The following is a 27723-nucleotide window of genomic DNA, read 5'->3' on the forward strand; positions in this document are numbered from 1 at the left end:
ACCTCTGATCAGTCAAATTTGATACTGATGCATTATTTCTAATATGCCTGATACTATGGGGTTACAGGAGAAAGAAATGAAGTCAACTTGTATTTTAAGCAAAACTTGTCTTTGCTGAGCATCAGGCACTGGATTTGAGTACTAATTATTTCATTGCGGGGTGGCTACTACTATGAATGCAGTACTGGAATGCCTAGCTCAACCCTTACAAGAGGAAACTGAATGGCAACAGGAAAGATATACAAGGCAAGAACTATGCTCTCCACAAGAAACAAGAACAGGCTAATCTGTACCACAAAACAAAGAACTCAATAACTTGTTCCCCAAGCAGCACAAATATTTCCTATTGTAGTTACTAATCCATTGCTGCAAACCATAAAGAGCAGCAACTCTATAGCTATATCTGGGACAAGGCAGGACCGCTCCTTCTGAAGCAGGAGGTGGAGAAAGACTGCAAGGCATTGATGGCTAACTTTTGCTATGAATAAGCAACAGAAAATGCTGGCTCCAACTTTGAATTAACATACCCACAATTTGGCTTCCAGAAGCAATTTCCTACTGAAGAAGCACACTCATGGCTGCTTTTGGGATCAGATTAGAGGTGTGCAGAACCACAATTTTATCAAAGTGGATGGTAAAAAAGGGGAAGATCGTGCCCTTTGTACTAAGCAAACAACTGGTTTAATTTGGAAGTAAAACTTCAGAAATGAATGAACTAATTTAAAATTGAAGGGAGACAATTCAATACTTAATGAGCTGAAAAAAATTAAGCTATAAAAATAAACTACACAGCATGGATTTGTAAATCCCATCTCCATATTATATCACATGAAAGGCTAGTTGTAACATGAAACAGGTGGATAACGTATAGGTGTGAGGATTAGGTCTTACAGGTTCAAGTCCTGTAGCTCACAGAGATTAGACAGTAACAGCAGGGAAGGGATTTACTGGATTGTGAGAACTAAAATATTCAACAGTGCCCTAGGATGACATGGTGGTGGTGATAGCACTAGTTCTACTGTTAAACTGGCATCAGAGCAGGAAGTGTGTATGCAGTAGTTTATCTCTAGCTTGCTTTGGTCTGTCCCCCCACCTTCTGCTGTTTTCTAGTCTTCCTTCCCTCCTGCAGTGGTAGTACTATCCCTTATCAAACAGATTGTCTCAAAGGCTTTCCTCCTGGATTATCCTTACTACCACATTTTCTTTTCTTAGAAGCCATATGGGAGAAACTCACTGTAGCCTTCTATAGAAGATAGTTACCTTACCACTAGCCTATTGTTCTTGTGGTGAGGGTTATAAATGAACATGCTTTTGACTACTCTTTCATGCTGGCACAAGATTAATATGTTTTATACTCCAATTGGGTAGTATCACTTCAAATGTCTATTACGTGACTTTCTGGACCAACTTCTTCTCATGTCCCTGACTAATGAGCAGTTTTTCGTACAGATCAAAAGGCACACAACACTTCCATATAGCTAATGACAACACTTTAGAGATTACTTTACCTTTGTTACCAATGTGACTTCAGTTCAGACCCGTAAGTATACTTTTGTTCTTCCTGAAATAACTTGAAAGTACTGATCAAGGAGGTGTGTCACAGATTTTTTGGGTTGGAAGGGACCTCAAGTAGATCATAGAGTCTGAGCCCCTGCCCTGGGCAGGAAAGAGTGCTGGGGTCAGATGCCCCCAGCCAGGCGTCTGTCCAGTCTTCTCTTAAAGAAAGACTTTCAAGGTAGGGGAGAGCACCACCTCCCTTGGAAGCCCATTCTGGATTCTGGTAACCCTTACCGTGAAGTAAAAGTATTTTCTCATTTTTAGTTGGGGAAAAGAATTATTTGGAACACCAAAGGGGACATCTGCAGACAAGAATATGGCAACCCTGTAGTGTTCAATGAAAGTGCTAGAGTTCAATGTCACCATTTTTGTATAGAGAGACTCATAACTGTTCAGCCTAAAAAGCTGTCATGGGATGAGCTGAGTGACCTCACACGCTTCCCAAATCTTTATTCCTAATTCAATGCGATACAGTGCTGTATTTATCCTGTCTAGTTTGAGATATTGGGATGGAAAAAACAAATCAAGTACACTTGTTTGTATGCATGTTTATTGCATTTAAATGAGTGTATGTACATGCATTATATATGCCTTCAATGCTCTACAGACAAAAAAATTGAGCCATGAAGCATTTTCTTGCCTGGAACCGTAGACTTGATCAAGAGGAGATAGGCAGTTGTCTGTAAGAGAGAAACATACATAAATCCCAACCCTGAAAGATTCAGGTTGTTTATGCCCACTTTGTGATTAAAATGCAGTATTGTTCAACAGCATGATGGGTTTCATATTAAAAGGTTATCTGGCAGTTAAGAAGCACACATATATTTGTGTACCTCTACTTTTGTTTGGTCTGGAAGGCTGCTTATAGAATCAGATATCAAATTATCTCTAAACTTACTGCATGTAACTGGTATTTCTGTTAAACTGCAGCCACTCAGGAGGCAGAGAGCTGTACTATTTTCTGTTGTCACTACCACACTTCCAGCCAAACTAGTAGGTGCTACTACCATAATATCCTGAAGTGCTGTATCAGTGATGAGGAGGCAAGAAATTGGGTCTTGATGCTATAGCTTGAGATTCTAGATTGCCACAGTTTGACTAGTGAGACTGGTGTCAAAGTCTGATAAATGCTATATTATGTGGTTAGGGATAAGACTGGACTTCCACCCTCACTGGCTACTGCTTCTTTCAGCAGAACAAGGGCAGAGTCCCAACTCACTTTTGGGAGTTGAAAAATAAGGCACTTTTGATGACTGTAAAGGTATAATTCCTGTGAGCTATCTATACGCTGTAGTTCTGCAAACATTACTTTCCTTACCTTTGTATATTCCACAGACCCAGCAACTGGCTTACATCCTTGAATCATGCTGAATATGGAACCACTGACCCCTCACACCCTTTATTGTATACAATACCTGTTGTGGATGCCAGGTTATAGAATATCAAATAGGGTATAAAAGGAACACCACAGGCTCAGTGATTATATGAAACAGGATCTTTATCTTCCTTAGAACAGGAAGTAATTTTGTGGTTAGTAGATTAGACACTTGATGCAATTGCTGATAGACAGAAGCATTTTCTAGCCAGTGAAACAAGTCCTTTATTGCTTTATCTTTGCAGTAATCAGCATACCTCTCTGTCTTATGGAGAAGTTTGCTTAATTACTTTGCAACTTCACCAGGCTAACCTTAACACCTCTTAAGTTGCAAATAGGTTTCTTCTGGCTTCAGAATTAGATGAAGTGCTTGCTTACTGCTGGCCTGTTCTGGAATATTAATCTAAGACGGCTGCTAGGCCAGGGCAAGAATCTTGCTTTTCTTGAGAGATGTATGTGGAAGTGCTTGCTCTTGTTAGCAAGAGAAAGTCCATCTAAACTGGCATACCAGTGCCTCTGTTATGTAGACCTGTGGATGTGTTGTATAGTTCTGTAGTGTAGAAGAGATTAACAAGACAAACATGATTACAGAATGCTCTCTGCAAAACATGAGGTAATGTATGTTGAGATGTATTCCTTAGGGGGGCTATGAGAAAACACCCTGATGGGGTTAGGCCGTGGAGTCAATTCAGTCCAATACTTGCACATATAGGAGATTGACAAATTCTATTCAGATGGGTATGAACTAAGCATTAGAACTTAGATGACAGGATCAGTTATTCATGACAGACCATATTAAAATCTTATTGGGGTCTTTGAGAAAAAAAAATACAGAAGTCCAAATCTAGGGTTTGTTGATTCACTGTCAAAATTATAGAGCATGTTTACTACTAAGAGAGATTTCCATTTAAATGTTTACCAGCTTCTGAAAGGGACAGTATTGCACATCCCCCTAGCTTGCAAAGATACACAAGATTGCATATATAATGTTTTTATTTTACAAAAAAGGCTGGTAAAAGAGATGATGATGTAAATAAAAGTGTAACGCGCCACTAAATAAAACTACATATCCCCAAGTAAATACTTAAATAATTAAGAACACCATCTACAGTACCACAGAACCATCAAAATAATTCAGTTTTATCAGGGTCGAAAATACAGTGATTATGAATGTGCCTTGACCGGTTACAGAGCTTGTTAAGGTAACATAACTACTGTCAGCAGTCTAACAGCGTGCACAGTGCCTTCAATTAATGCATTTCAGCATAATTACATTTCTTGGGGAAGTGGACCCCACTATAAAAGGCAAAGCTAAGAATTTCATTTCTACATTCTAAACTCTGGAATTGCAGAGCTCAGTTTAAAAAAAAAAAAAATCACAGTGGGTAAGAGAGATGCATATAAAAATACTGGGTGTTCCTTTCAAATCATGGGACTACATTCATATATTTTCTTTTACAAAATGCTATTGGTTTCAGCAGACTCCAGTTCATTTTATGCTACAGACTTTGATGTTTAACTATAAGTATATTGCAGGTTTGCATGTTTTGGTAGTCCGTCTCTTCCTTCCTTTCTTTTTTTTTCTTTTTAAATAGTCCCACTTTCTTAGGTGTAATGAGTCATGAATATGCATTTAAATGCATTCACACTCCTTTCTTGAACTCTGCAGACTACACAGGCTGCAAGTCACATATTCTACTACCAATAGCCACAATTCCCATCCCCCCCATTAGCTTTGTACACCTATTCTCATATAACAGTGCATTGCACAAATGTACAAGAAAAATACTGGTTTTGCACTATACAGTTCCTAGAATATATACAGAATAAAATAAGTTAATTTTCTTCTAATGAGAGTTGCTGAGGGGCAGCATATATCTTTAATATACATTTAAAGTCTCTGCAGGCAGCTACTTTTTGGTTAGTTGTTATCAATATTTGTAACATAAGCATTGATCAGAGAACTGAGCAGCATTCCAATAAAGTTAACAGATATATTATTTCTTTTAGAAATACTGGGGAATCCCAGTTTAAAATATTATTAAATGTCCTAACATTTACACACTATAAGGATTAGATCTAATAAAATATTTTTTTTTTCAAAAATAATCTTGCAGTGCTCTTTTAGGCATGCTCAGAGACCTTATCAAACATCCATACCTTCAAAATGCAACTGTCATATAGGCATACATTCCAACTCTCACACATAATTCCTTGTTACAGACAAAAAAGAGCAAATAAAACATTGAGAACTCAATGTTTTTTTTGCAAAGTCTTTACAAGTCCTCTTTCTGCTTGTGTTTTACTGCACATTCTTCATGACTTTGCAGTGTGTCATTAGGCATTAGCTGATGATTATATTTACTACTGCTGGAAAGTCAGGAAGCCTTGCAGGTCTTCAGCTAAAATTAAACCAGCCTTGATTTTAGCCTCATCCCACCTGCTTTAAATTGTCTCAACATCTGGAGGTGATTTCTGCAACACCATTTTCAATTCTGTTTCTACAGAGAATAATGCATGCCTTTGCATTACATTTAGCCCTTTTCCTTTCATGTAGTTTGTGATAAAAAAAACCCCCAACAACTGCTGCCCACACCATGACTGTGTGGAGAAACAGCAGTCAATAAGATGTTAACTCCATCAGTTTTTGGAACTTAATTTTTTGACAAAATAATTTCTTGCTGTGGTAAAATTCTGCTGTCAGCTTTTTTTCCCCTCCTCTGTGAAAGGTGGTTGATAATATTCTGAGGCATCCTCAGCTTCAGTTCTTTTCCTAAATGACCACTGTTCAGAATCCAGTGCTTGCCATACTTCCCACTGGTTTGGCTTTTGCTAGGAGCTGATAGGATTGCACCATGCGCAGAGACTCCCGGATTTCTAAATTAAGTTCCATCAGTTTTGAGTTGGCTTCTGACATGTCTTGATTAGAGCCTACTACTGCAAAGCTACCAGTCTGACCCAGAGTCTGATGACGGAAATATATATGCATCAGTGTTTGGATTGGGTTGTCTTCTGAACTTCCAAATATGTCATTTGGCCAAATAGACCTGTAGGCACATAATTAAAATATTTAGTATTCTTGTCTTTTTAAGAATGCCATTTAGTCAAGAAAACTCATTTTCTTTTTAAAGAAGGCCTATACATGAGTGATCAACTTAAGGAAAAAAAAAAGGGGTCAAAGAATTCTCTAAGGTGGCAGTCCCACACTTATTAACAAGGTAATTTTCTAAAAGGTTCATAGTTATTGTTAAAGGACACAAAGAATTTCTCTAACAACAGGATCAGAACTACCGTTTTTAAAACGTTAAAACTGCATGAAAGAGAAAGGAAACAAAAACAGATCAGTGATGTCCTTTTCAATGACTACCATCCAGAAGGAGCTGAAAAAAAACCTGGAGCCAAGCCAATCCTTAAATTAAAAATGTCCATTAGCAAGCTGTACAAGTGTATCCCTGAAAGCATAATCTTTTAAATTGTTTCATATTATACCTGAAAGCCTTGACTTGTACAACAGCTGACACAAACTCCTTGCTTCTCAAGGTTTCAATGAGAGAATGAATGGCCGTCTCAGTGTTAGCTTGGGAAGGCTCTGGGATTTCAGTTTCTTCATTACCACCGTCTGAAGCAGATTCAGCCTCCTTCAGACAGCTCTCCAGCTGAGCAAGTTCTTCTGACATGTTTATAACCTAAAAAAAGACACTCGGGTCAGCTAGGTTAATTGTTGGGAAAGATACGGCTTTACTTCCTCTATCCTCAAGAAAAGTGTACAAGAGGATGCCTAGACCAGGATGCCATACGTGTCACCTGGCCCAAACGCCTACGTATTTGCATGATTAAATAGCCCAAGTATGTGCAATGAGCACTTGATCAAACCATCATCAGTTCCTCTTAGTTTTCTGGAATGCTTTTCAGAAAAATATAACCCTAAACAGTTGGAAAGCTACATAGTCCCCATCTGTGGCCTTTTATTAACTGAAATAATTGGACTCTCTGGGAAGAACAACACTAAAATTATGTCATCACATGTAAACAAAACCTGAGTATGAAGAAACTAAGGTGGAAGATGCATGTAAGCAGTGGTGATCCAACAATATGGTGCGACACTGCCAGCATTCTTTACTGTAGGACTGTTCCTGCTTTAGAGCTTGCATGTACTCTGCCCAGGGCCCAAACACAAAGCAAAACCAACCTAGTAACTAACTCCTCATGCTATTTCTCTAAGTTAAGGGAATAACAAGGCAAAAAACCTCACAGATCATGAATAAGACACTAGGCCTTTATTATGAACACATTTTGAAGAGGACTTGGACAGCAAATAGGGAAGATATGCATGGCAGTTACCATTACTTCAAATTGCCTGCTCCTCCTGAAATGCCCAGTTATGCTTTCAGCAGCAGAAACAGTTCAACTAGAAGACAGCTGGCCATATCAACAATATCCTCATTCCAGTCTCTACAAAGCAGCAAAGTACCTGGTCAAGTGAGAGACGTGCAGCATTTTGCCCCTCATTTCCCCCATACCTCCCAATCTATTGGGTAGAAAGAGATAAAGGAGCAACATTTAAACCTTGTTTTTCCTCCTGCTGCCCCAGGCAAGACTAAGCTGAAACTCCCCACTACCTTCATATATTGTGTGTGTGTTACAGACTGAGAGAATTTTCAAAAGCTACAAAAAAAAAAAAAATCACAGATACTAGAGTGTGTCATTAGATATGGACTGCCCAAAAACATATTCTGACTGTCCTTTAAGATGTGATCAGTTATAAAGGATCATGCACCAACAGTGCACAGCTGACACCTCAAGAATGAAAAAATCTTGGAGTGGAGCACACTAAGTTAAAAGCATGTATGTATACCTGCATGATGGATTCAATAGGGAGAGGGGAGACTGGAATTTAACAAGAAATAGTTACTGTTTTAAATTGCTTGCTCTTTGTGATATGCCCAGCTGTCCTTTCAGCATCAGCAGTTAAATGATCCTTCAGTCTCTCTAAATTCATAGACTTCACAGACATTAGGGCTGGAAGGGACCTTGGAAGATCAGAGTCCAGCCCCCCACCCAAAGGGCAGGAAGTCAGCCGGGGTCATAGGATCCCAGCAAGATAAGCATCCAATTTGCTCTTGAAGGTGTTCAATGTAGGTGCTTGAACCACCTCCAATGGCAGGCTGTTTCAGACCTTGGGAGCTCGGACAGTAAAGAAATTCTTCCTTATGTCCAGCCTGAAACGGTCTCTCAGTAGTTTATGACCGTTCGACCTCATCATCCCTCGGGGCGCTCTGGTGAACAAACGTTCTCGCAGATCCTGGTGGCCACCCCGATAAACTTATAGGTGGCCATCAGATCACCCCTGAGCCTGCGCTTTTCCAGGCTAAAGAGCCCCATGGCTCTCAGCCTGTCATCATAAGGTCTGTTTTCCTGACCTCTGATCATGCGCGTGGTTCTTCTCTGGACTCTCTCAAGCTTCTCCACATCCTTTTTGAATTGTGGAGCCCAAAACTGGATGCAAGTTCTCCAGCTGCGGCCTCACCAAGGCCGAGTACAAGGGGAGAATGACGTCCCGGGATTTGCTTGAGAAGCATCTATGGATGCAAGCCAGCATTTTGGTCGCTTTAGTAGCTGCAGCATCGCATTGAAGGCTCATGTTCATCCTGTGGTCAATGATGACCCCCAAGTCTCTTTCTTCCATAGTGCTAGCCAGCGTAGCACTGCTAAGCCTATAAGGATGCTGCAGGTTTTTCTTCCCAAGGTGGAGAACCTTGCATTTTTCAGCGTTAAACCAGGTTCTCATCTGCCCATTTGCTGAGCCTGTCCAGGTCAGCCTGGATCACCCGTCCGTCTTCTGGCATGGATGCTTTTCCCCAAAGTTTGGTGTCATTGGCGTACTTGGCCAGTCCGCTCCTGACTCCAATGTCCACACCACTAATGAAGATGCTGAACAATATGGGTCCAAGGACAGAGCCTTGGGGGACCCCACTGGTCACAGGACACCATGATGAGTGACTGCCATCAATTACTACCCTCTGGGTCCGACCACGGAGCCAATTTCCCAGCCAGCGGATCATGGTGGACCCAAGGCCACAACTGGCCAGTTTCACCAAGGGGTGATCATGGGATACCGGAGTGAAGGCTCTTTTGAAGTCAAGATATATGACATCAATCTCTTTGCCATTGTCCAGGGGATAGGTCACCTGGTCATAGAAGGAAATGAGATTGGTCAAGCAAGACCTACCCGCAACAAACTCATGCTGGCTATCCCTTAGGATGTTGGCGTCAGCCAGTCCATTAAGGATGGCCTCTTTAAAAAACTTTTCTAAGATCTTCCCCAGGATAGAAGTCAGGCTGATGGGCCTATAGTTAGCCGGAACTACTTTCCTCCCTTTCTTGAAGATAGGCACCACATTGGCCTTCTTGCAGTCTTTGGGCACTACACCAGAGCACCAGGAGTTTTCAAAGATTGGTGCCAGGGGCTGGGCTATGATGCTCACCAGCTCCTTGAGTACCCTGGGGTGTAGACTGTCAGGGCTGGCTGACTTGAAGGTATCCAGCTTCTCAAGATGTTCCTTCATGAGGTCAGCATTTATGGAGGGCAGGGGATCTCCCTCACCTGGACCTCCCTGTCCTGTAACGGGCATGGGCGTCCTATGGGACAGATGAAAGACCGACACAAAGTACCCATTTAATAGGTTGGCTTTCTCCTGGGTGTCAGTTGTCCCATCTGGTTCAGCAGGGGCCCAACGGTGCCCTTGCTTTTCCTCCAGCTCCCCACATATCTGAAAAAGGACTTTTTATTGTCCTTGATGCTCAAAGATAGTTGGAGTTCAGTTGCAGCCTTGGCTTTCCTGGTTTGCTCCCTGAATGACCGGACCAGTGCAAAATAATCCTCCTTGGAGGTGAATTCCATCCTCCATCCTTTGTAGGCTTTTCTTTTTAGCCTTAGGAGGCCTGCTAGGTCGCTGGAGAGCCAGGGGGACTGCTGTGCCCTCTTGCTGCCTTTCCTCTGAGATGGAATAGACTTAGCTTGTGCATTGAGGATCGCTCCCTTGAGGAGCAACCACTCTTCCTGAACTCCCCTCTCCCTGGGGTCATGCTCCCTTAGGTCCTGACTGACAAGCCTCCTGAACTCGTAAAAGTCGGCTTTCCTGAAGTCAAGGACTTCCGTGCTGCTGACTGACTTGCCAGCTTTACGGCCGATGGTGAAGGTGATCAGCTCATGGTCGCTGTCACCCAACTTCCCATCGATCACTAGGTCACCGATGAGGTCGTCCCCTGTAGCCAGTACCAGGTCGAGCTGCACTTTGCCTCTCGTTGGCCCATAGATTTCTTGAGTCACGTAGAGGTCATCCATGCACGAGAGAAAGCTTTGCGACTCCTCGGATTCTGCTGAGTGGTTCTCCCACAATATGTCCGGCTAATTGAAGTCACCCATGACAACCATGGTCCTGGAGCATGCGGCCTCAGTCAGTTCCCGGGTGAACTCCTGGTCAAGCTCAGGACTTTGGGTGGGAGGTCTGTAGTAGACTCCCACCATTGTGTCCCCTGTGCCATGTTCCCCATGGATTTTAACCCAGAGGGTCTCCAGTCATCCACCCTGGTCGCCTATATCAGCTTGCAGGGACATGTAGCTTTCCTTAACATAGACAGCTACACCCCCGTCCCTTTTATCTACGCGATCCCTCCTGTACAGGGTATAGCCATCAATAGCCGAGGTCCGGTCATGTGTGGAGTCCCACCAGGTCTCCATTATCTCTATGACATCATAATTCTTTGCATTGAGTAGGAGGACGAGCTCGTCCTGCTTGTTGCCCAGGCTCCTGGCATTAGTGTACAGGCAGGCAAGTGTCCCCTTGGGGGCTCTTGCCATGCCCACAGATTATACCAGGGCTGGGGCAAGGGTAGGCTCCCTTAAGTGCCTTGGCCTGCTGGCTTTGCAAGGGTTGCTCAGCAGGCCAGCAGTGACGGTAATCCCCCTGTCCCCCATCGAGCTTAGTTTAAAGCCCAGTGGAGCAGGTGAGCCAGTCTGGCTGAGAAGAGCCTCCTCCCCAGGGGAGAGAAGTGGAGGCCATCTTTTCCTAGCAGTTCGCTGCCTCTCTCGCCAAAGAGTGAGCTGTGGTCATGGAAGCCAAAGCTTTCCTGATGACACCAGCGCCGCAGTCTTTCGTTGACTACGTGGATCCTCCTCTCCTTCCTCAGCCCATGACTGGGAGAATCGACGAGAACACCACCTATGCCCCCAAACCTTTTAGTCCCGCTCCCAAATCCCTGTAGCGCCTTATGACCCAGCTGGGAGTGCTCTGAGCAGTGTCATTGGTGCCCACATGAATAAGGAGCATGGGATAGTGGTCTGTGGGCTGGAGGAACTTTGGGATCTTCTCCGCAATGTCCCAGAAGCGGGCCCCTGGGAAGCAGCAGACTTCCCGGACTAAGGGGTTGGGGCAGATCACCCCCTCAGTCTCCCTTAGGATGGAGTCTCCCACAACAAACACCTTACGTTTTGTCTTGGGGAGAGTGGGGACGGTAGCTGCAGTTCAGCCTGCGCTGCCTGTGGGAGCTGGCAACTCAGCAGGCTCTGCTGGAGCAGCAAGAGGTGTGTACCTGTTGCTAAGCTCCGGCAGGGCAGGGGTCTTGGTGTGGCGGGCCTTAGGGCCCTTGACCACTTTGGTCCATGTCCCTGACTGGACAGAGTGGGAGGTCCTCGAGTCCTTTGTCCTGGAGGGAGATGGTGGTCTACCCTCTGGCTCCGGAATCAATCTCCTGCTCACAGTCCCTGATGGCGCACAGTCTTTGGACTGTGGCCTGGAGCTCCTCCAGCTAGCGCACCAGAGACCCCAAAAGGGAGCAGACCCCACACAGGGAGGTGGACATGCTCCTGGGCCCCAGAGCCTGAAAAAGGGACAGGCAGCCCACGCAGGCAAGAGCCAGGGGCTCTGTCTGGGTGGCAGTCACTGAGGTGACCGAGGTGCCTGGGGGGGGAAAAGGGGGGCCACCCTCGGGGTGCCCATCCGTGTCATGGATTCATCTCCTTATGAAAAACAGTGGCTATTTAAAAAAACATGCAACTAATTTTGATTTTTTTTTTTAAATCTCCAACTTGAGATGCTTGCCTTACATGTAGTTGTGTTGAGGGCATATTATCAGTTTCTGGAGATAAAAGGTAGCCTATATTGATAGTATATAGTCCTAAGGCTGAATTGTGTTATGCTGATGGCTGATATTATTTGTAACATTCACTGAAAACTGATTATATAACCCTGTACATATTTGAAAACACAGGGGGTGGCAATAAGGGGCTTTTTAACAAAACTTTCTTGATTGGCACTGAAGTACCTCATTTACAGTTTGATTAGATTACACCAACAGTGCCGCTGAAATATTTTAAATCCTTGAGTCTTACGATCATTTGATTCCCTGAGTTCCTGTGCAGTGAAAAGACTAAGTGGTACAAGAATCAACAAAGACATACTAAAATGACTAAAAAAATAATTACAAGTTCTAAATTAAACCTTTTGTCTCTTGGCTGCAAATCAGCTTGTTACGCACCTCTGTTTTCAAAAAGCATGTCCCACTGCTTAAAAACATTATTAAACTACGTATTTTTAAAGGGATGTCATTTTAGAACATCAGATAGCTAAACAGTGCAATTTTCTTTACCTCTGCCTCTTTTTGGATTGTGTTCACTTGATTGATAAGTTTGCAATAGGCTTGGAAGAGAAGCAGCAACTGGAAATGCAACTTGTATAACCTCCGGCATAACTCCAGCTCCTGTAAGTGTAAAAAGCAACATTATTTTAAACTGAGGGGTTCTTAACCTACTACATGAGATACAGGCAATAAATTGTAGGCAGCTTGTTCAGCATAGAATTTGCAATATTAAAATAGTTATTTGCTTACTGCAGGGGCAAAAACGTCTAGAAGATTTACAAGCTAAATGTATTAAGAAGCTGATGAGAGGCAGATGAAAGCTGCATTCAGGACTAGATTTGTAATTAGAAATAAAGTAGTATATATGTTGCAGGTTAAAGGTATAACTTTTAAGAACAATCATTTCCAACAAGAAAATAAAAAGTAATTCAAATGACATTTGAAAAGAATGTTATGCTCCAGCCCAAAGAAGTTATTTTTATTTATTTTGGGTCCTGTCAGTTTAAACTCCAGCCTGACGCCAAAACAAACAATTGGGCTGATGAGCCTAGAATCTTTTCCCTCTTACCACATCATATACCTTGGTGCTTCGAATGTAATTTCATGATAGAAGAAGAGGAAACTAATATAATTCTGTTAAGAATAGTGTTTCCTTTATGATAGCTACTTATGATTTTAAGACATAGATATTCTTATTGGAATGAAGCGGCGACATTGTTTTATTTTATTATTATGTATTTAACGCACTAGTCAAAGAGGAGGCAATGTTAATATTGCTTTAGATTTAGACAAAAAAGCTAATAGGGTCATCTGCTATTAACTTGTATTACTACAGCATCCTATCATGTACAAAGAACCAACAGTTTACAGGTTAGGAGTATACAAAATTGAAGCACTTTTAGAATAGTCTATGACAAGACACTGCTATGTCACAAATGGACAAGGGACAAATGAAGACCAATTTGTTGACTAGCATGATTAAATATTTGATAAAGCAAGAACCATCACTTACTGCTAGAACTTCCATTTGCTAAGCAACAAGGTGAGCAGGTCACAAAAATACAAAGGAAGAAAAAGATCAAGAATTAGTATAGGAAGTAATTTTGATTAGGTAATAGATGTCCCAGGTAAACTGGAGGAAAACAGACATCTACCATTCTCAAAAAGTACTCTGACAATGTGGAAACACAACACAATTACTCTAGAGTGTACTCAATTTTTCCCCTGGAGCAAAAGTTAGGGAGGACACAATGCACAGCATTTACTCTGCAGAAACTGTTGTTCTCCACCAGCATGAAGTTATTTCTGAGAAAGTCAGAATAAATTTACACCAGAGAAAGTTATTACAGTATACATTTCATGCATCCACTACCATCATTGATTTTGCTTTGAAGCATTTGTTTGTTCAGTGCAAACCAGTTCTGCCCCTACCAGGAGCTATAATGGTGCCTATTTAAGGCAGTCGGATTGAGAGATCATGTCTGCTCCTTACAGTAGAGCAAAATCTGAGGTAAATGACTCCAGAGTAAATAATGTAATGTGTACTTGCAACCTGCACAGGCAAAATATTAAGCTGAATTCAAAGTAGAATTATTAGGCACTCATTCATATAGCTGACAAAAGGTAACTTTCACCCTGCTTTCCTACAGCATTAGCAAAAAATACAGTTCAAGTTAACAACCCTCCCTCAACCCACACTAGAGAAAGGGCCTGAGGCATAGATATATACATATTTAAATAAACTTCAAAACAAAGGCAAGTTGATATAAATATCTGACAACTGCCTTTTCCTGAATTCATACTTTTCAATGTGAAGTTGAGGGAGTTCTCATTAATTTAGGGGATTCCATTGATTTAGATTTTGAGTCTACTCAGGAAATCCTTGTCTTTGAATGTATATCTAGCACCTTCAAAATACTTCAGTGTAAAATTTTTCTCTCGGATTTTGCATACGATATTTTAGAAGAAGAACGGTTGGTGGGGAGCAGGGAGTACAGAGAGTCAGAAAAGCCTTTTAGAAACTAAATTCCTTGAGATAATGCCTGGTTTTACTTGTTTGTACAGTGCTGACCGTATTGGTGGCACTTAACATTAAAAAATTAGAAGCTTATATGAGATGGCACAATCAGAGTATGCCACCAGACAAAAGCAGTTATATCTTATTATTAAGACCATAATTACAGAACGTATACATGCGAATTATTCTGTAGTTGATACCGACCATCATGTAACAGTTCAGCATATAAAAAGTAACTAGAGAAACAGAGTGTATTTCCAGGAGACTAATCTCAGGTCCTGAACTACCAAAGTCAATGGGAGTTTTAGCACTGACTTTATTGAGCATAGGATTGAGCCTTTAGTAATCTGCAAAGAAGAGTTAATGTCATTAACTTCAGACAATTAAGTCTCAGCACATGCCAAGCAGGATCTGTTATTACTATTAAAAGGCAAAGATACAAGAAAAAGATGTCATGGATTTTTGAAAGGATGGACCGTTTTCTGAAAATTCAGATGAAATTTTACTGAAATAATGCACTGTTGGTTTCATGTTTACTTTAAAAAAAACCACTTTTAATAAGACTGCATGTTTTTCAAATCCAATGAAAAATTGCATATTACATTTGCTGAGTTTACAGACAGCAATGTGATTTTTTTTAAATTGCCAGTCCTGCAGCTCAGCCTGGAATCAAACAATGCAGATAATTTTTGCTGGCTCACACATCTGCACTAACAGTAAAGATCCTGTAACTAAATTTAATTACAATTCTATTGGTGATGCAGGAGCCCAAACTTAATTTAGCTCATTGCCTACTACCCGTCTTGACTGCAGAGCTAAAAATTAGCAGGAAAATCTTATTTATATTAGTAAACTAAGCATATCTATTAAAGAAGCACCATTTTTTACAATTAGAAAAGCACTTTATATTCTGTACATAAAAGTTGGTTACTTTGTCTATCAAGATTTCATTCTACTTATAAGGATTTCCAAGTCAGTCCCCTTATTTTCAATAATCCACAATGGCTCCTTCAAACCAGTATTAATTTATGTAAAAAGAAAAACCTCTGTCCTGTCAATAACTTGTGAAGTGCATTGGATTCAAGGAAGGATTGTATTTGGCTCTCCCATTTTTGTTTCTTTAGCATGATGGAATTGTAATACTTACTTTCTTCCAGGGTATGTTGGGAGAATTACTTGATGCTTATAAAGCATTTTGAAGACAGAAGGCAATACATAAATATTATTCTTACATTATACAGATTATGTTGTGGAGGGGGAAATACTGTGCAAGTAAATGTTTATTTTAAACAGAACACTTGCAAAACGACATTAAATCTGTGCAAATAGGTTTAATACACATTAAAATAATTATTTGTGTGTATAATAGAAACCCTTATGAATACAGGCTAATTCATGCACTTTATAGCTATTTTCCTAATGCATGGGCCATTTAAAATGGTGTTTTCCAAAATAAAGCAGCTGTATAATAACAATAACAAGGTGTCTCACTATTTTTGTTTTAAACAAATTAAGAAACAAAAATATCTGTAATAGCGTATTTGTGTGGTTTTTTTTTAAAGACAGACCCCCTTTTTTTTTTTTTTAAAGGCTAAACAAGCTAGCAAAAAAATTGATGATTCCTTTCTAGTCTGATCATTGCGTACGAAGCAGACTTAAATACTGAAAGTAGGATTTAATTGTTCTTAGTTTTTATTATTTTGGAGGAACAAAAATATTACCACTAACTGAACCATAAGATAGATTTTATTTTAAAACTGGATGGACTAAAAAGGATTGAATAAAAAGGAAGAAAATCGTTGCCCTCTCTCCACGTTTATCCTTAACTTGGATTCAGAAAACACCTATAATGATTCTTGGTATTCAGTGTCCTCATATATGCAAAAAGCATTTTACTTCAGTTGTTAGAAAGACAGCTTCTCTATTCACACTCACTTTTTAAGATACTAAGTTATGTGTATTGCACATGAACAGGTAGGGAAAAGCTTTAACCCTTTTATATATGTATTCATTATAATCTAAAAGAGCCCAGACAGCATTTGCTTCTTTAAAAACAAAAATAAAAAACTGTTCTGCTGAATCTCCCTATGAAAACATGATTTTAAGCAGCTCCAATACAGGTGCTATTAGTGATGTATAGTTGCATCTTTTATCATTTTTGTTATAGGATCCTAGAAGGCATTAAGTGTCTTTATACTGAATACTAACAATACAACATAAATCCATAGATTTTTTTTCTTTCTACAGCATATTTAGTAACAATACAGCATATGTTGTTTAAAGGAACAAAGATTTTCCTAAGTAGTTGAGTACTTCATACATTACAACTGAGAGTAGCATCAAAGGCAGAGGTGATCCTTCTACAATGTATTCATACACATTTTTTTCAGATAAACAACTCAAAGAGAGTCAACTGAAAATGATGGTGGGTTTCCAATTGGACAGTAATTTCCAAAAAGTTTGATGAGGTTTCTGCCATATTGCTACCTCGGCTCTCTTTGAGCCTTCCAAACACATTATTCTAGAAAGGTCATATGTATTTATATACTTCTAATTATATTAGATTTTGGGCAGCTCTTTTGCCAGACTGTTTATCTGAGTACAGAAGCAGAATACTAATCCCTTTTCTTCTAGAAACAGCTGCATAAAAGACAGATTTACTTTGGCACTCAGATGGTATCGAGTCTGCTTATCTACTTGTGTTATTAAGCTTTTAGAACCCAAGACTTGTTGCTCACTTTAATAAAAGGGAACCCTTTATTATTAGGCCAATATTTTATAAGAATCTAAGTTTCCAAAAGATAGTCTTATAACTGAAATGAAAAGCTCTGCAAAAGCTTCTCTGGTTTCTCTGCGAATATCAAAGAGGTTTTTGTGCTGTATATTTTTTCATTTTAATATGCAATATTAAAGGACTCAGACCTGACAATCACCTACCTGAGCATCTGTGTTTGTTCCATGAATGCCATCATCAGCACCAAATGTCCTTTTGCAGTCATCTAGCCACTACAAAATAAACATAAGCAAAATTAACCTTGAAAGACCAAGTAAACCAAAATACATGAGAAAAGTTCCAAAGATCTGTATTGCAATAAAGATCTTCTATGTCCCCAGATAATTTTTAATGAAATAACGTAATTAATATATTTGTATAGTCTTAGTCACATCTTGTTTAATACTAGTTGAAACTCCTTTCAGATACCTGATACTTCATTTCTTACCAGGACCATCCTTCCCAACAAATTCTACTTTGTTATGTTTTGTAGCAATTAGTTCCCTCCATTGAACTTTTCATACAATTTTCAATATTCCAGAGCAGGACTACTTGATATGTTCAATGTTAAGCTACAGTTACATTTGGGAAGTAAGGTTGGGAGGCAAAATGGTCGAGAAAAGAGGAAATCCTTTTACTTAAATATGATACAGTATTTTTTCTTCTACTCTGTTCCAGAAAAATCCATTACAATATTATTTCCCAATTCCTTTAATGACTTAAGAGGTACGCAAGCATCCCAACAGCATTTCTAACAAATTGCTGAACCAGAATCATAAAAGGCTGGAACTTTTGTATCTTTGAGAACTATTTTAGTAAGATTAGGAGAATTACATTATTTGTACAAGTAGAATATAATAAAGGTGCTTTATTGATTTCTATAGATTAGTTATGCCTGTTCTATACATCAAAAGGGTTACTATAAAATATACAATACAAACATGAGGGACTTATCTACACTGTACATTTGGGGTCCTATTGTAAAAGAAAGTAAACAGAAGAGAACAGAGAGTGACCAGAATAGTAATGAACTATGTTAAACTGCAAATTATCCTCTGAAACACAGAACAGAATCTACATATCCAAGGAAGTATAATTTAGTTTAATGTGTGCTTTCTATCATAAGTCTCACTGGAAATCTCAAGTGACCTTTTCCTAACCTTTGACTGATGCCAGAAAGGTAAAATAAAAATGTGATTTCCCATCTGCTCAATTTAATAAAGGCTATTTAGTGAATTAACTTGGCCTGTGTGCTTATCAGGAGGAGAAGTGGAATTCTCTAAACACTGTGGTGTCAGTTTCAATTAGTGATACATGGATACCAATGTACTTCTAAAATCTTGTCTTTCTTTGCATCTGACAGCACCCATCAATAATAATGGAAGTCTGCATCACAGCAAATAACATCAGAAACTAGGAACCTGATATTAACCTCTCACACCTGGCCTTGTTTTGCCATTTTTTTTATTTTAAAGAGAAAAACAATTTGGAAAAAAGTTTTTTTGAGCTCTTTAAGTTTTCCATGACACACCGTGCTGTTTTCTGTTATTTCTATTTCTTTGAGTCAGTGTCCCCCCAATATAAATATGAATACAGTGAAAGATTTGATACAGAACAGCCACTAATTCACAATGCATTTATATACTGCCTCATTCCTGCTCAGCCCAGGACAGATGCTAATAATCAAGCACTGCTCATTTGCTTTTGCTCCACGTACATCCAAACCCAACAGTTAAGTAGAGAATATAGTTAGAGGGGTCCTAGACAAAGAGCCGAAGGGCAGTGCTGGGGTAAGTGCTCAGGACCTTCAGACCTATCTTACTTTGCCTGAGGTCTGTACAAACAGGAGTGAGTGAAGTTTGTTTCTTGGTGGCTGTCCTAGGCTTGGGAGGAAAGCAGCATAGACACCACAGGTTCAGCAATACAAAGGTTCTTTGTTCTACTTAGGGAATACATGTGGGTTCTCTGACCTAGAAGCATCTTCCCCAGATATGCTGGTTTTAGGTCACCTATCCAGTTTTACATGGGTCGAAAAATGGGAATACTAGAGTTTCTGCTTGCACAAGACAGCATTATGGATGCTCTGACTTGCACCAGGGGCTGATTTAGCTTCAAAATAGGTGGCATACAGACCCATTTGCCTTCCCCATTTCAATTACACTAAGCGCAAATTCCTTGTAAAAGATAACTCCATTATCTCCTTAACTTTATGTTGCTTTGAGAGGTTAATACAAAACACCATATTTAGAAAGTCAAGTGCAATCCACATTTTTAGGACTGATTTTGAAGAAAAGTTACCAGTGAGATTATGCTTTTAAAAGTTAATCATGTGCTAAAAGTTTAGAGGTTGTTTTTTTTGTTTTGTTTTGTTTTGTTTTTTGGGGGGGGAGGAATGGTAGCACAGAAATCCAATACACAAATAATACACCATGCAGAAGATGCAGTATTATCAGATAAATACAATTAAAATATAGCCAACCAATTTAGTTTGCCCCTTTTCTATTTGTTTCTAACCAGAGGAGTGAAGTTTCAGTAGGTTTTTAAACTGGCTTTCAGACTGATATTACTACATTGTATCATCAGGGAACAGGACTTGATGCAGAAAGTCACTTCCTGCTTTGTATCCTATGTCTATTTCATTTGTTTCATTCAGTTTTCTTGTGCTGGATGTTTCCATATCAATGGGCTTCAGCCTTTGAGGAACTGTACTAGAATTGTATAATATACAAAGCTCAGAAAATGAAAAATGAGCAAATACAAGACATTTTAAAATACTTTTGTAAAGTTGTAAAAGAAAAAAAAAAGTCAAACGAAGCTTTGGTAGAAAATTAGCCAGCATTTCTAAATTAAAATTTAAACCAACTAAGAATAACAAAAGCTTAATCATCAAAATGTGTTTTTTCTTCCTTTCTAGATGCAAGTGATTAAATCAAAATTGCCCAAGGCTGTCAGTTGTTTCAGAACAACTCCTTTGACCCAGTGAAACATTTGTTCTGCCCTAATCATTCTCAAGTACTGAAGTAAAGGACAGGCTGAAAACAGTAACAGGTCCTCAGGCAGTCTTTTGACAGAATCACTAGAGAAAACATGTTGTGTGCTCCTACTATGTTATACAAAGGCCAAAAGTTCCTATCCATCAGATTCCTTTATACAAAAACAAAATGCAGACAACCCCATGAGAATTTATTTTAATCTCTGCAAAGAAAAATAGAACAAAAGTTCAAAAGCCTACTTGAAAATGTAACATGTATTTATAGCCAGAAAAGCAATTAAATTTAAAATTAATACCTTACAATAAGGAATTTTTAAAAATATATATGAGGTGCAATTTCTAGGAGAGAGACAGTCTAACAATGCCATTTTGTACAGCCATAGTTTATGGTATAAATGCATCTGGGTTAAGGTCTTTGTTCTGCCTCATATCTCCAGTGTAATCTTGGGCAAATTATTTAGCCTCCCTGGCTGGTTGCAGATATGGGGGGAAAAAATTATAACAAAACATGATGCTACACTTAAAAACTCAGCACATTGCTACGCTAAGCCCAGCACATGCTCAGGAGAGGCACTGTTTTGGTTGGACCTAGCTTTCCCAACATCTGTATCAACTGGGCACTTCAGTGGTGCTTTTTTTGTGCTTTTATCTAATAGCTGATTGAATCAGCTGAACTACCCAATCTATCTAAGCTAAAGAGCTGGATCAAAGTAATGCACTCCAGCTTCCAGTAAAGAGTCCCCCCCACCATGGGGTTCTCCCCTCACCCCCTATGCCTAACTCTTCTGTCTGCCAAATAAGAACAACAGCACTTCCTCAAATTTTTCTGTTATTTTACATGGCATGTGAAATTATATAATGTGTTGACATTCAGATACCATGGTAATATAAATACAGTATGAATCCTAAAAATGAGATTTTAATTGAATTGGGATATATAGTCAGTGTCACTGTCAGGTATTTACATATATGTATGTGCTCCTAATAATCTAATTCTATTTAGAATTTGTTAAGTTTTAAAAATGGAAATACAACACATTTCATTTAAGTTTCAACTTCTTTCTTCTTAGACTAAAGAGTATTAGGTCTTGTTCAGATTACTGTAACTTGCTAGTGGTCAAACAGTGGCTTAGGAGCTTCATATAGCTTCTAGGCAGTTAAAAATGCATCTACTGGAGAAAGAATGGTAAATAAACACATTTTCCCCTCTCCACTTATATTTTCTCTCTGATTTTTTCAGTTCTTATTTATTTTAAGAAATGATTAAAAGCAAACTATTACTTGTGCTGGGGTAGATTACTATTCAGGAGCGTGATCACCTTGAAATCTGCATTTCCTACAGCTCTCAGTTGTGTCAAAATTTTGGTTTGTAGCTAGAAGGGCTAGCTTGTATAACTTTTCCAATAAACCCACTTACATTTCCTTGCTTGAAAGATATGAGGCCAATTTAAAACTTACCTCCATGAAAGTTTACTACTTACTATGGTTGAAAATTATTCCTAATATTGCTGTAACTGAATAAGATGATGGTAAAAACCTCTTTTATTTTACTTTGTGCATCTGCAATAGCATTTTGAATCTGATCCAACTCTAACTAAAAAATCAGTGTCAGACTTTGTTGACTCCAGAAAAAGCTAGCTTGGGCCTTCTGAATTTAGTCATTTTCATTATTGCTTGTGTATATTAATTTTTCTTGAATTGGAAAGACTTTTATTAACATTTTACAGGAGACAAGAACTCTTATTAAAATTACTGACAGAGCTTTAAAAATATAAACCAACAATTTACATAATTCTCCTAAAAAGTAAGGTTCAAACTGACCAAGTCTCTCCCCAAGTTCAGACTGATCAAGTCCCATTAAGTATAAACGTATTTTATTCTGGAAACTGAATGACTTGAGATTCCATCAATAAAAAATGTGTAAAAACACAAGCACTATTTCATAAAATATTTCAAAGAGGTATTAAAACCGATTACATTTTACACGTGCCTCAAAAGCTTGATGCTTACAACTCAAACTGATGCCTTAATGTGACTCTATCAGAGAAATATCAAAACAGCAACCTCATACCATTTATGTTTCCAAACAGAAAAGCAAACCAAACCAAATTTAAAGCCAACAAGTCTAATTCACGCCTGAGGATATGCCAGGGTCTGCGGGTTCTCAGCAATGTTTACTTGAAACCAACTCATAAAGTGTACTTCTCTTCAACAGGCTTCTGTAGAACCCCAGGAGCCTTTTCGAAATGCCTTCCCTCAGTGGGCCTTTTAGGTGATGCTGGAGGCATCAAGTCTAGAGGTGTAGCAAGGTAGCTCTGCACCCAGGGCAGCCATGATGAATGGGGCAGCCCTGGCTGCTGCAGAGCTGATGGTGGTGGCTCTTTTTGCACACCACCCCCTCAGTTACACTGTTACCACATTCCTTTTCCACAGTAAAATCCTCATCTAGTGCAACAATCCTTACACAGGTTTGTACCAATTATAGCTCTCTTCATATCTGCAAGGGTGAATCTAGAGCCATGTTTTCTTTCATTTCCTGAAAGAGATGCCTTTTTTTTAATTTCCTGAAGTTTGTGTATTTCAGGAGTCAGTTAGATATCACTGGTTCACAAAAGCAAGCACTCAGCTTGCTGAAAGTTCAGTCTTGAATCACTGTGCCCTTTGCAAAAGTCTAGACATTAACATATACCTTAAAGAACAGAAACTATATCATCATAATGTTTAAATGTCATTTTATTTTAATCTCAACTGAGGGGCAAAAAAACCAGTACTTCCATAAAGAGAAAAAAACACCAAAAATCTCAGAAACATTTTTTTCCCTTTGACTATTCAGTCAATTTAGTCATTTCTGTTAAATGGCAAGAGTGAAAATAAGTGTAACGAACAGACCTACAGCAGGGGTAGGCAACCCCAAACAGCTGTCAGAGTGTGGCACACAAAGCCATTTCACCTGGCATGCGTTTCCTGTGGTGGATGGCACGGAAGGGGTTGAGGCTGTGCTGCCACAATAAGGATCAGGCCATTCGCAGCTCCCCCACTGTCCACCCTTGGCATGCCAACATCTTCCAAGTCAAGGGTGCGGGCGTTTTTGGCACTGCCCGAAACTTTGCCAACCCCTGACCTACAGCATAAAGTAGCTGATAAAATAAAGGAGACTTACCTGCTCTGCTGCCTCTCTTTTGGTATTATAGGTATCCAGATGTTCTTGGAGCTCTAGAACATTGAACTTCAATGTTTCTAGTAAACCACAGGACATCAGCTGAAATAAATTTTTTTTCCATAAGTAAATAAATAAAATACTTATTAAATAATTAGACCTCTTTTAGGAAATCACATAAAACTAGCTGTCCACACACTGGTAATACCTCTAATTATAACTTAAAAAATATTTGCAGTTAGATCAGCTAAGGCAGAGTGCCATTCAGAACCTGAAAATTAAATAGGGCTGTACCAAGTCAGTACTTGTGAGAGACTTCAAATGAAGCATCTAGGTCAGTGATTCTCAAATCAGGGTGTTATTCTATTCTAACCTCTGTTGTGGTTTTTCCAAAGTTCTTTGCAACAGAACAATAGTTCTATTATTTTTTAGTAGTCAAGAAACAAGTGACTAGGTTGAGAATCACTGATCTAGCTGCTACAGGAAATGGTGTTTCTGAGTCAAGCTTTGGGACTCCTCCCTTTAAAAGTTAGGTCATGTATGTGCAAAACAGCCTATAGCGGGGGCAGGCAAAACACGACCCATGGGCTGGATTTGGCCCACCAGGCCATTCTATCTGGTCTGTGGGGCCCCTAAAAAAAAATTAGAAAATTAATATGCATCTGCCCCTGGCTGTCTGTCAAAGATGACAGGAACCCAGAGTGGGACAGCAGGCGTACAGCATCGGGCTGCCAGAGGCTCTATGGAGCTGGGCTGCACTGCTCAAGTGGGGAGAGGAGGGAGCCAGTCCAACTCCATAAAGTTCCTGCCAGCCCCATCCCATGATCCTGCTGCTCCACTGAGCTCCACTGGCACTAGTCCCAGTGCACCGGTGCAGGATCCGTGCTCCTACCTAGCAGTCGCTGTGCTCTGAATACCCGCTTGCTACCCCTCCCTGCTGCCTGCTACTGCTAATTCCTCACTCCCCCCTACCCCCACCCCCGCACTCCAGCACCACGTGGTTTCTAGCTGCAGTGCTGGGACTGCAAGAGCAGCTGAGATGCAATGCTGGAGTGGCCAGGAAGAGAGCGGATGGCATGGACGACTGTGCCTCCTGAGTCAGGGGGGCACTTGCCCCCACAGCAGACAGCAACCCAGGGTGGGGGTGTCCCGCTGCACCCAATCCCACCAACCCGCCATTGGCACTTCCGGGTTGGCAGGATCGGCTGCGGGGGAATCGCTTCTCCTAGCGCACTCCTTGGCTGGCGCTCTCAGGGGGGACACCAGTGCTCTTGCCTGCCCCTTCCACTGCCTGGGAACACTGTAGTAACGGGATACACCAGCGCTCTCAGGGGGTGTACATGCACCCGTGTGCACCCTCTATGTGGCACCAGTGGGGGATGGGGAAGTGGCAGGAGAAGGGCAGCAGTGGCAGATGGAGAGGCAAGTGGCAGTGAGCAGGAACATGGGGCCTGCACCAGTGCCCCAGGGTCAAGAGCAGCAGAAGCGCAGAGCCCAGGCCTGCAGGAACGCTGGCAGGGTCTTTGGCTGCTGGGGGGGGGGGAGGGGCAGGCTGTGGGCAAACTCTCTCCCCCCACCCAAGCTACATCCCTCCCCAGCCATCCCCCCCACACACACAGCCCCTCACAAAGCCCATACCCACCCCACCACAAATCCCCCCCACACCCCCTCCCCCCCACACCCACAAATCTATACCCACTCTCCCATCCATACCACCCCCCCACAATGTACAAGAGTAAAACTTCATTTTAAGCTATTATACTATCACCTCTACGTACACTACACAAACGCATGTAAATCAGGACAAAAATATTTTCTGAAATGAAATTAATTAATGTTGTAGTACATGTTTGATTATTTTTCTGGTTCAGAGATAGTAAAACCCCTTGATGAAAGGAGTACTTCCAGGGGCAAAGGGAGGGACTTCTGGTGGCAAAGGTCAGGTGTTAGGGGGTGTGATTTCTGGTCCCAAGGTGGCAACCAGGGGGTGAGGCACCTGCCAAGGGGCAGGGGTACCCATACGGCTTTCAACAGCTTGCCAAAACTCAGTAAGTGGCCCTCCACCCAAAATAATTGCCCACCCGTGGCCTATAATAAAAGGCAGTGTGTCTACAGGGTACATACAGCTGCAGCCAACAGCTGCCCAGAACTACAGATGCAATTCAAGGGTTTGCTGTAGCCTTTATTTTAAAGGAAGCTGGTTGTCTAATCATGTTTGCTGGACCACTCATGTACTTCAGCTGTGCTGAGTGGTGGCCATGGAAGTAAAAGCTGCAGGCATCAACTGAGCAGCTCCTCTTTATTTGGCAACCCACTGCAAATTAAATGCCTTCAAATGATCCCAATAAAAAAATCTGGGTTTTACTGTCCTGCTCTTAAACATGTAAGAAAAAGCAGCAAACAGAAAAAGAACCGTGAGCCTTTGAGATGTGCTTTCCACATATATTACACAATTGGGGTGCATGTTCTTGAAATGAAAATCTTTTGGGGCTATACATGTCATAAGTATCCTCGGCTCCCTATTGGGGGTATAAAGGGAACAGGGGCCCAACTGTTCCTTGGCCCTTTCACCAATGAAAAATCCAAATATTAAAGGACTCTGAAGTAGCAGGGAAGGGGATGAGTCCTAGAATATATACAGACAGCTCAGTTCAAAGCAGCACAGTTACCAAAAGAGAAACAGATATTTACTGTTCTTTTAAGTGCTTGTCCATGTATATTCCCCCTCTGTGATCAATAAGGAATTGCCCAGTGGAATGGAAGTGCATGGCTAGAGTCTGTCTAAATAAAGACTGTATCATCACTGCATGAAAACAAGCATCAGATCTTGATGCTTGACACAGGGAATAGTGCTTCATAATGGTATTAACTGAATCCGAAATCACTGCTCTGCACATTTCTGAGATGGTTAATGCTTCTCAGGAAGCACAGATGGTGCTTGAGCCTTGGTTTGCTCCAAAGGCTCTAAATTAGATAGTTCATAACACAAGTTAAGGCAACTGGACACCTACTTTTATAATCTCTGGCTCAAAATATCTTACACTTTGAACCCATCTGTAAATGCTACAGAGAAACCTGGAGTGACTCTATAAACAGGGAAGTCCTATGTATACAGTACAACAGTGCTCTTGGGACATCCAGATCATGTAATTTAGCCTCCCACTGACTGGTATATGGTTCGGGAGGAAAAAAGTGTTAAATATTATATCTGTTTCAAACCTAAATCAGTGACCACCTTGGGCAAGAAACAGGTACACCCTAGGGATGACTTTATCCTTTTGGAATCTTTATAGGGAAGGCCTAGCCTTAAGGGCGTTTATACATGTGCTCTGGGAGTTGGGGGGAGGAGGACACTTTAAATCAGAGCAGTTCCGAGAGCCACTAATTAAAGTGCCCGGAGCATCTTGTGCATCAGCATCCCTGCACTTAAAAATTGTAGTAGGGTCGATTTGACTAAAGGTTATTTAGTTAAAAAGTGCCCCTGCTGCCACTTTTAAGCCCAGGGATGCTGATGCACAAGATGTTGGAGTCTGCTGGACCATGGTCATTACCACACTCTAGGAGACTTGATTAAAATCGAGCCTGCTCCAGTGTGCTCTAATTACCCAGATTATTACCCATGGCACCCAATGTGTCTGTATTTCCCCTATGGCTGGTATAGTTGCTTCTAAAACGGTGTGCACACACACGCATGCACAAATATTTACAGAATGATTTTCCATCTAGCCTTCTTCTATATTACAGCCAGGGGGAGATAGAAGGTCCTAACAGGTGGCTGAGCCACTCTGTGCCCATCATGCCTTCTGAGGGCATGAAGAATGGAATCTATGTGGACAGTCACACAAAGAAGGCAATGTTTATGTTTAGGAAAGAGATTGTTTGCATACTGATACAGTTATGTCTGCAAACTTCCCAGTGTAAAAAAGCCTTAAGGTACAAGACTATAAATATGAGGTCTTCAATCATGGATGCATTATTTAGCTTTCCAAATGAGTGAAACCTTAATAAGAACAATGAATTCAATTAACTGATGTATAATAACTATAGGCTAGTCTATTGTTTATATTTAACACACAACATTTATTTAGAAGAAAATATATTTCACAATTTTGTATAGTCAGAAAGGGATATAGTTTCCAACTGAATTCATAGTTATGTACTATGTTTTAATATTCTTTTGGTTTCATTTAAAAAATTTTTTTTTTTTTAACTC

The 27723-nt window shown here is 40.5% G+C and overlaps 1 protein-coding gene across 5 annotated transcripts in view; it reads right to left on the reverse strand.

Moving 5' to 3' along the window:
- Window positions 1-2103: 2103 nt before the first annotated feature.
- The window catches only part of FRYL (FRY like transcription coactivator), a 246895-nt gene continuing 221275 nt past the window's right edge, over window positions 2104-27723 (reverse strand). For 3 of the 5 annotated variants that reach the window (XM_090035895.1, XM_090035899.1, XM_090035897.1), the window contains 6 exons: window positions 23514-23612; window positions 17526-17594; window positions 13584-13601; window positions 12581-12691; window positions 6422-6618; window positions 2104-5979 (listed from right to left, as the gene is read on the reverse strand). In XM_090035895.1, the coding sequence (XP_089892021.1) occupies window positions 5721-5979; window positions 6422-6618; window positions 12581-12691; window positions 13584-13601; window positions 17526-17594; window positions 23514-23612 (753 nt within the window). In that variant the 3' untranslated portion in view covers window positions 2104-5720. The remainder of the gene's footprint in view (window positions 5980-6421; window positions 6619-12580; window positions 12692-13583; window positions 13602-17525; window positions 17595-23513; window positions 23613-27723) is intronic. The other 2 variants (XM_090035896.1, XM_090035898.1) reach the window with 1 other exon arrangement.

The sequence above is a fragment of the Crocodylus siamensis genome, chromosome 2 (assembly GCF_052110815.1).
Source record: "Crocodylus siamensis isolate JL-2025a chromosome 2, ASM5211081v1, whole genome shotgun sequence".
Lineage (NCBI taxonomy): Eukaryota > Metazoa > Chordata > Crocodylia > Crocodylidae > Crocodylus > Crocodylus siamensis.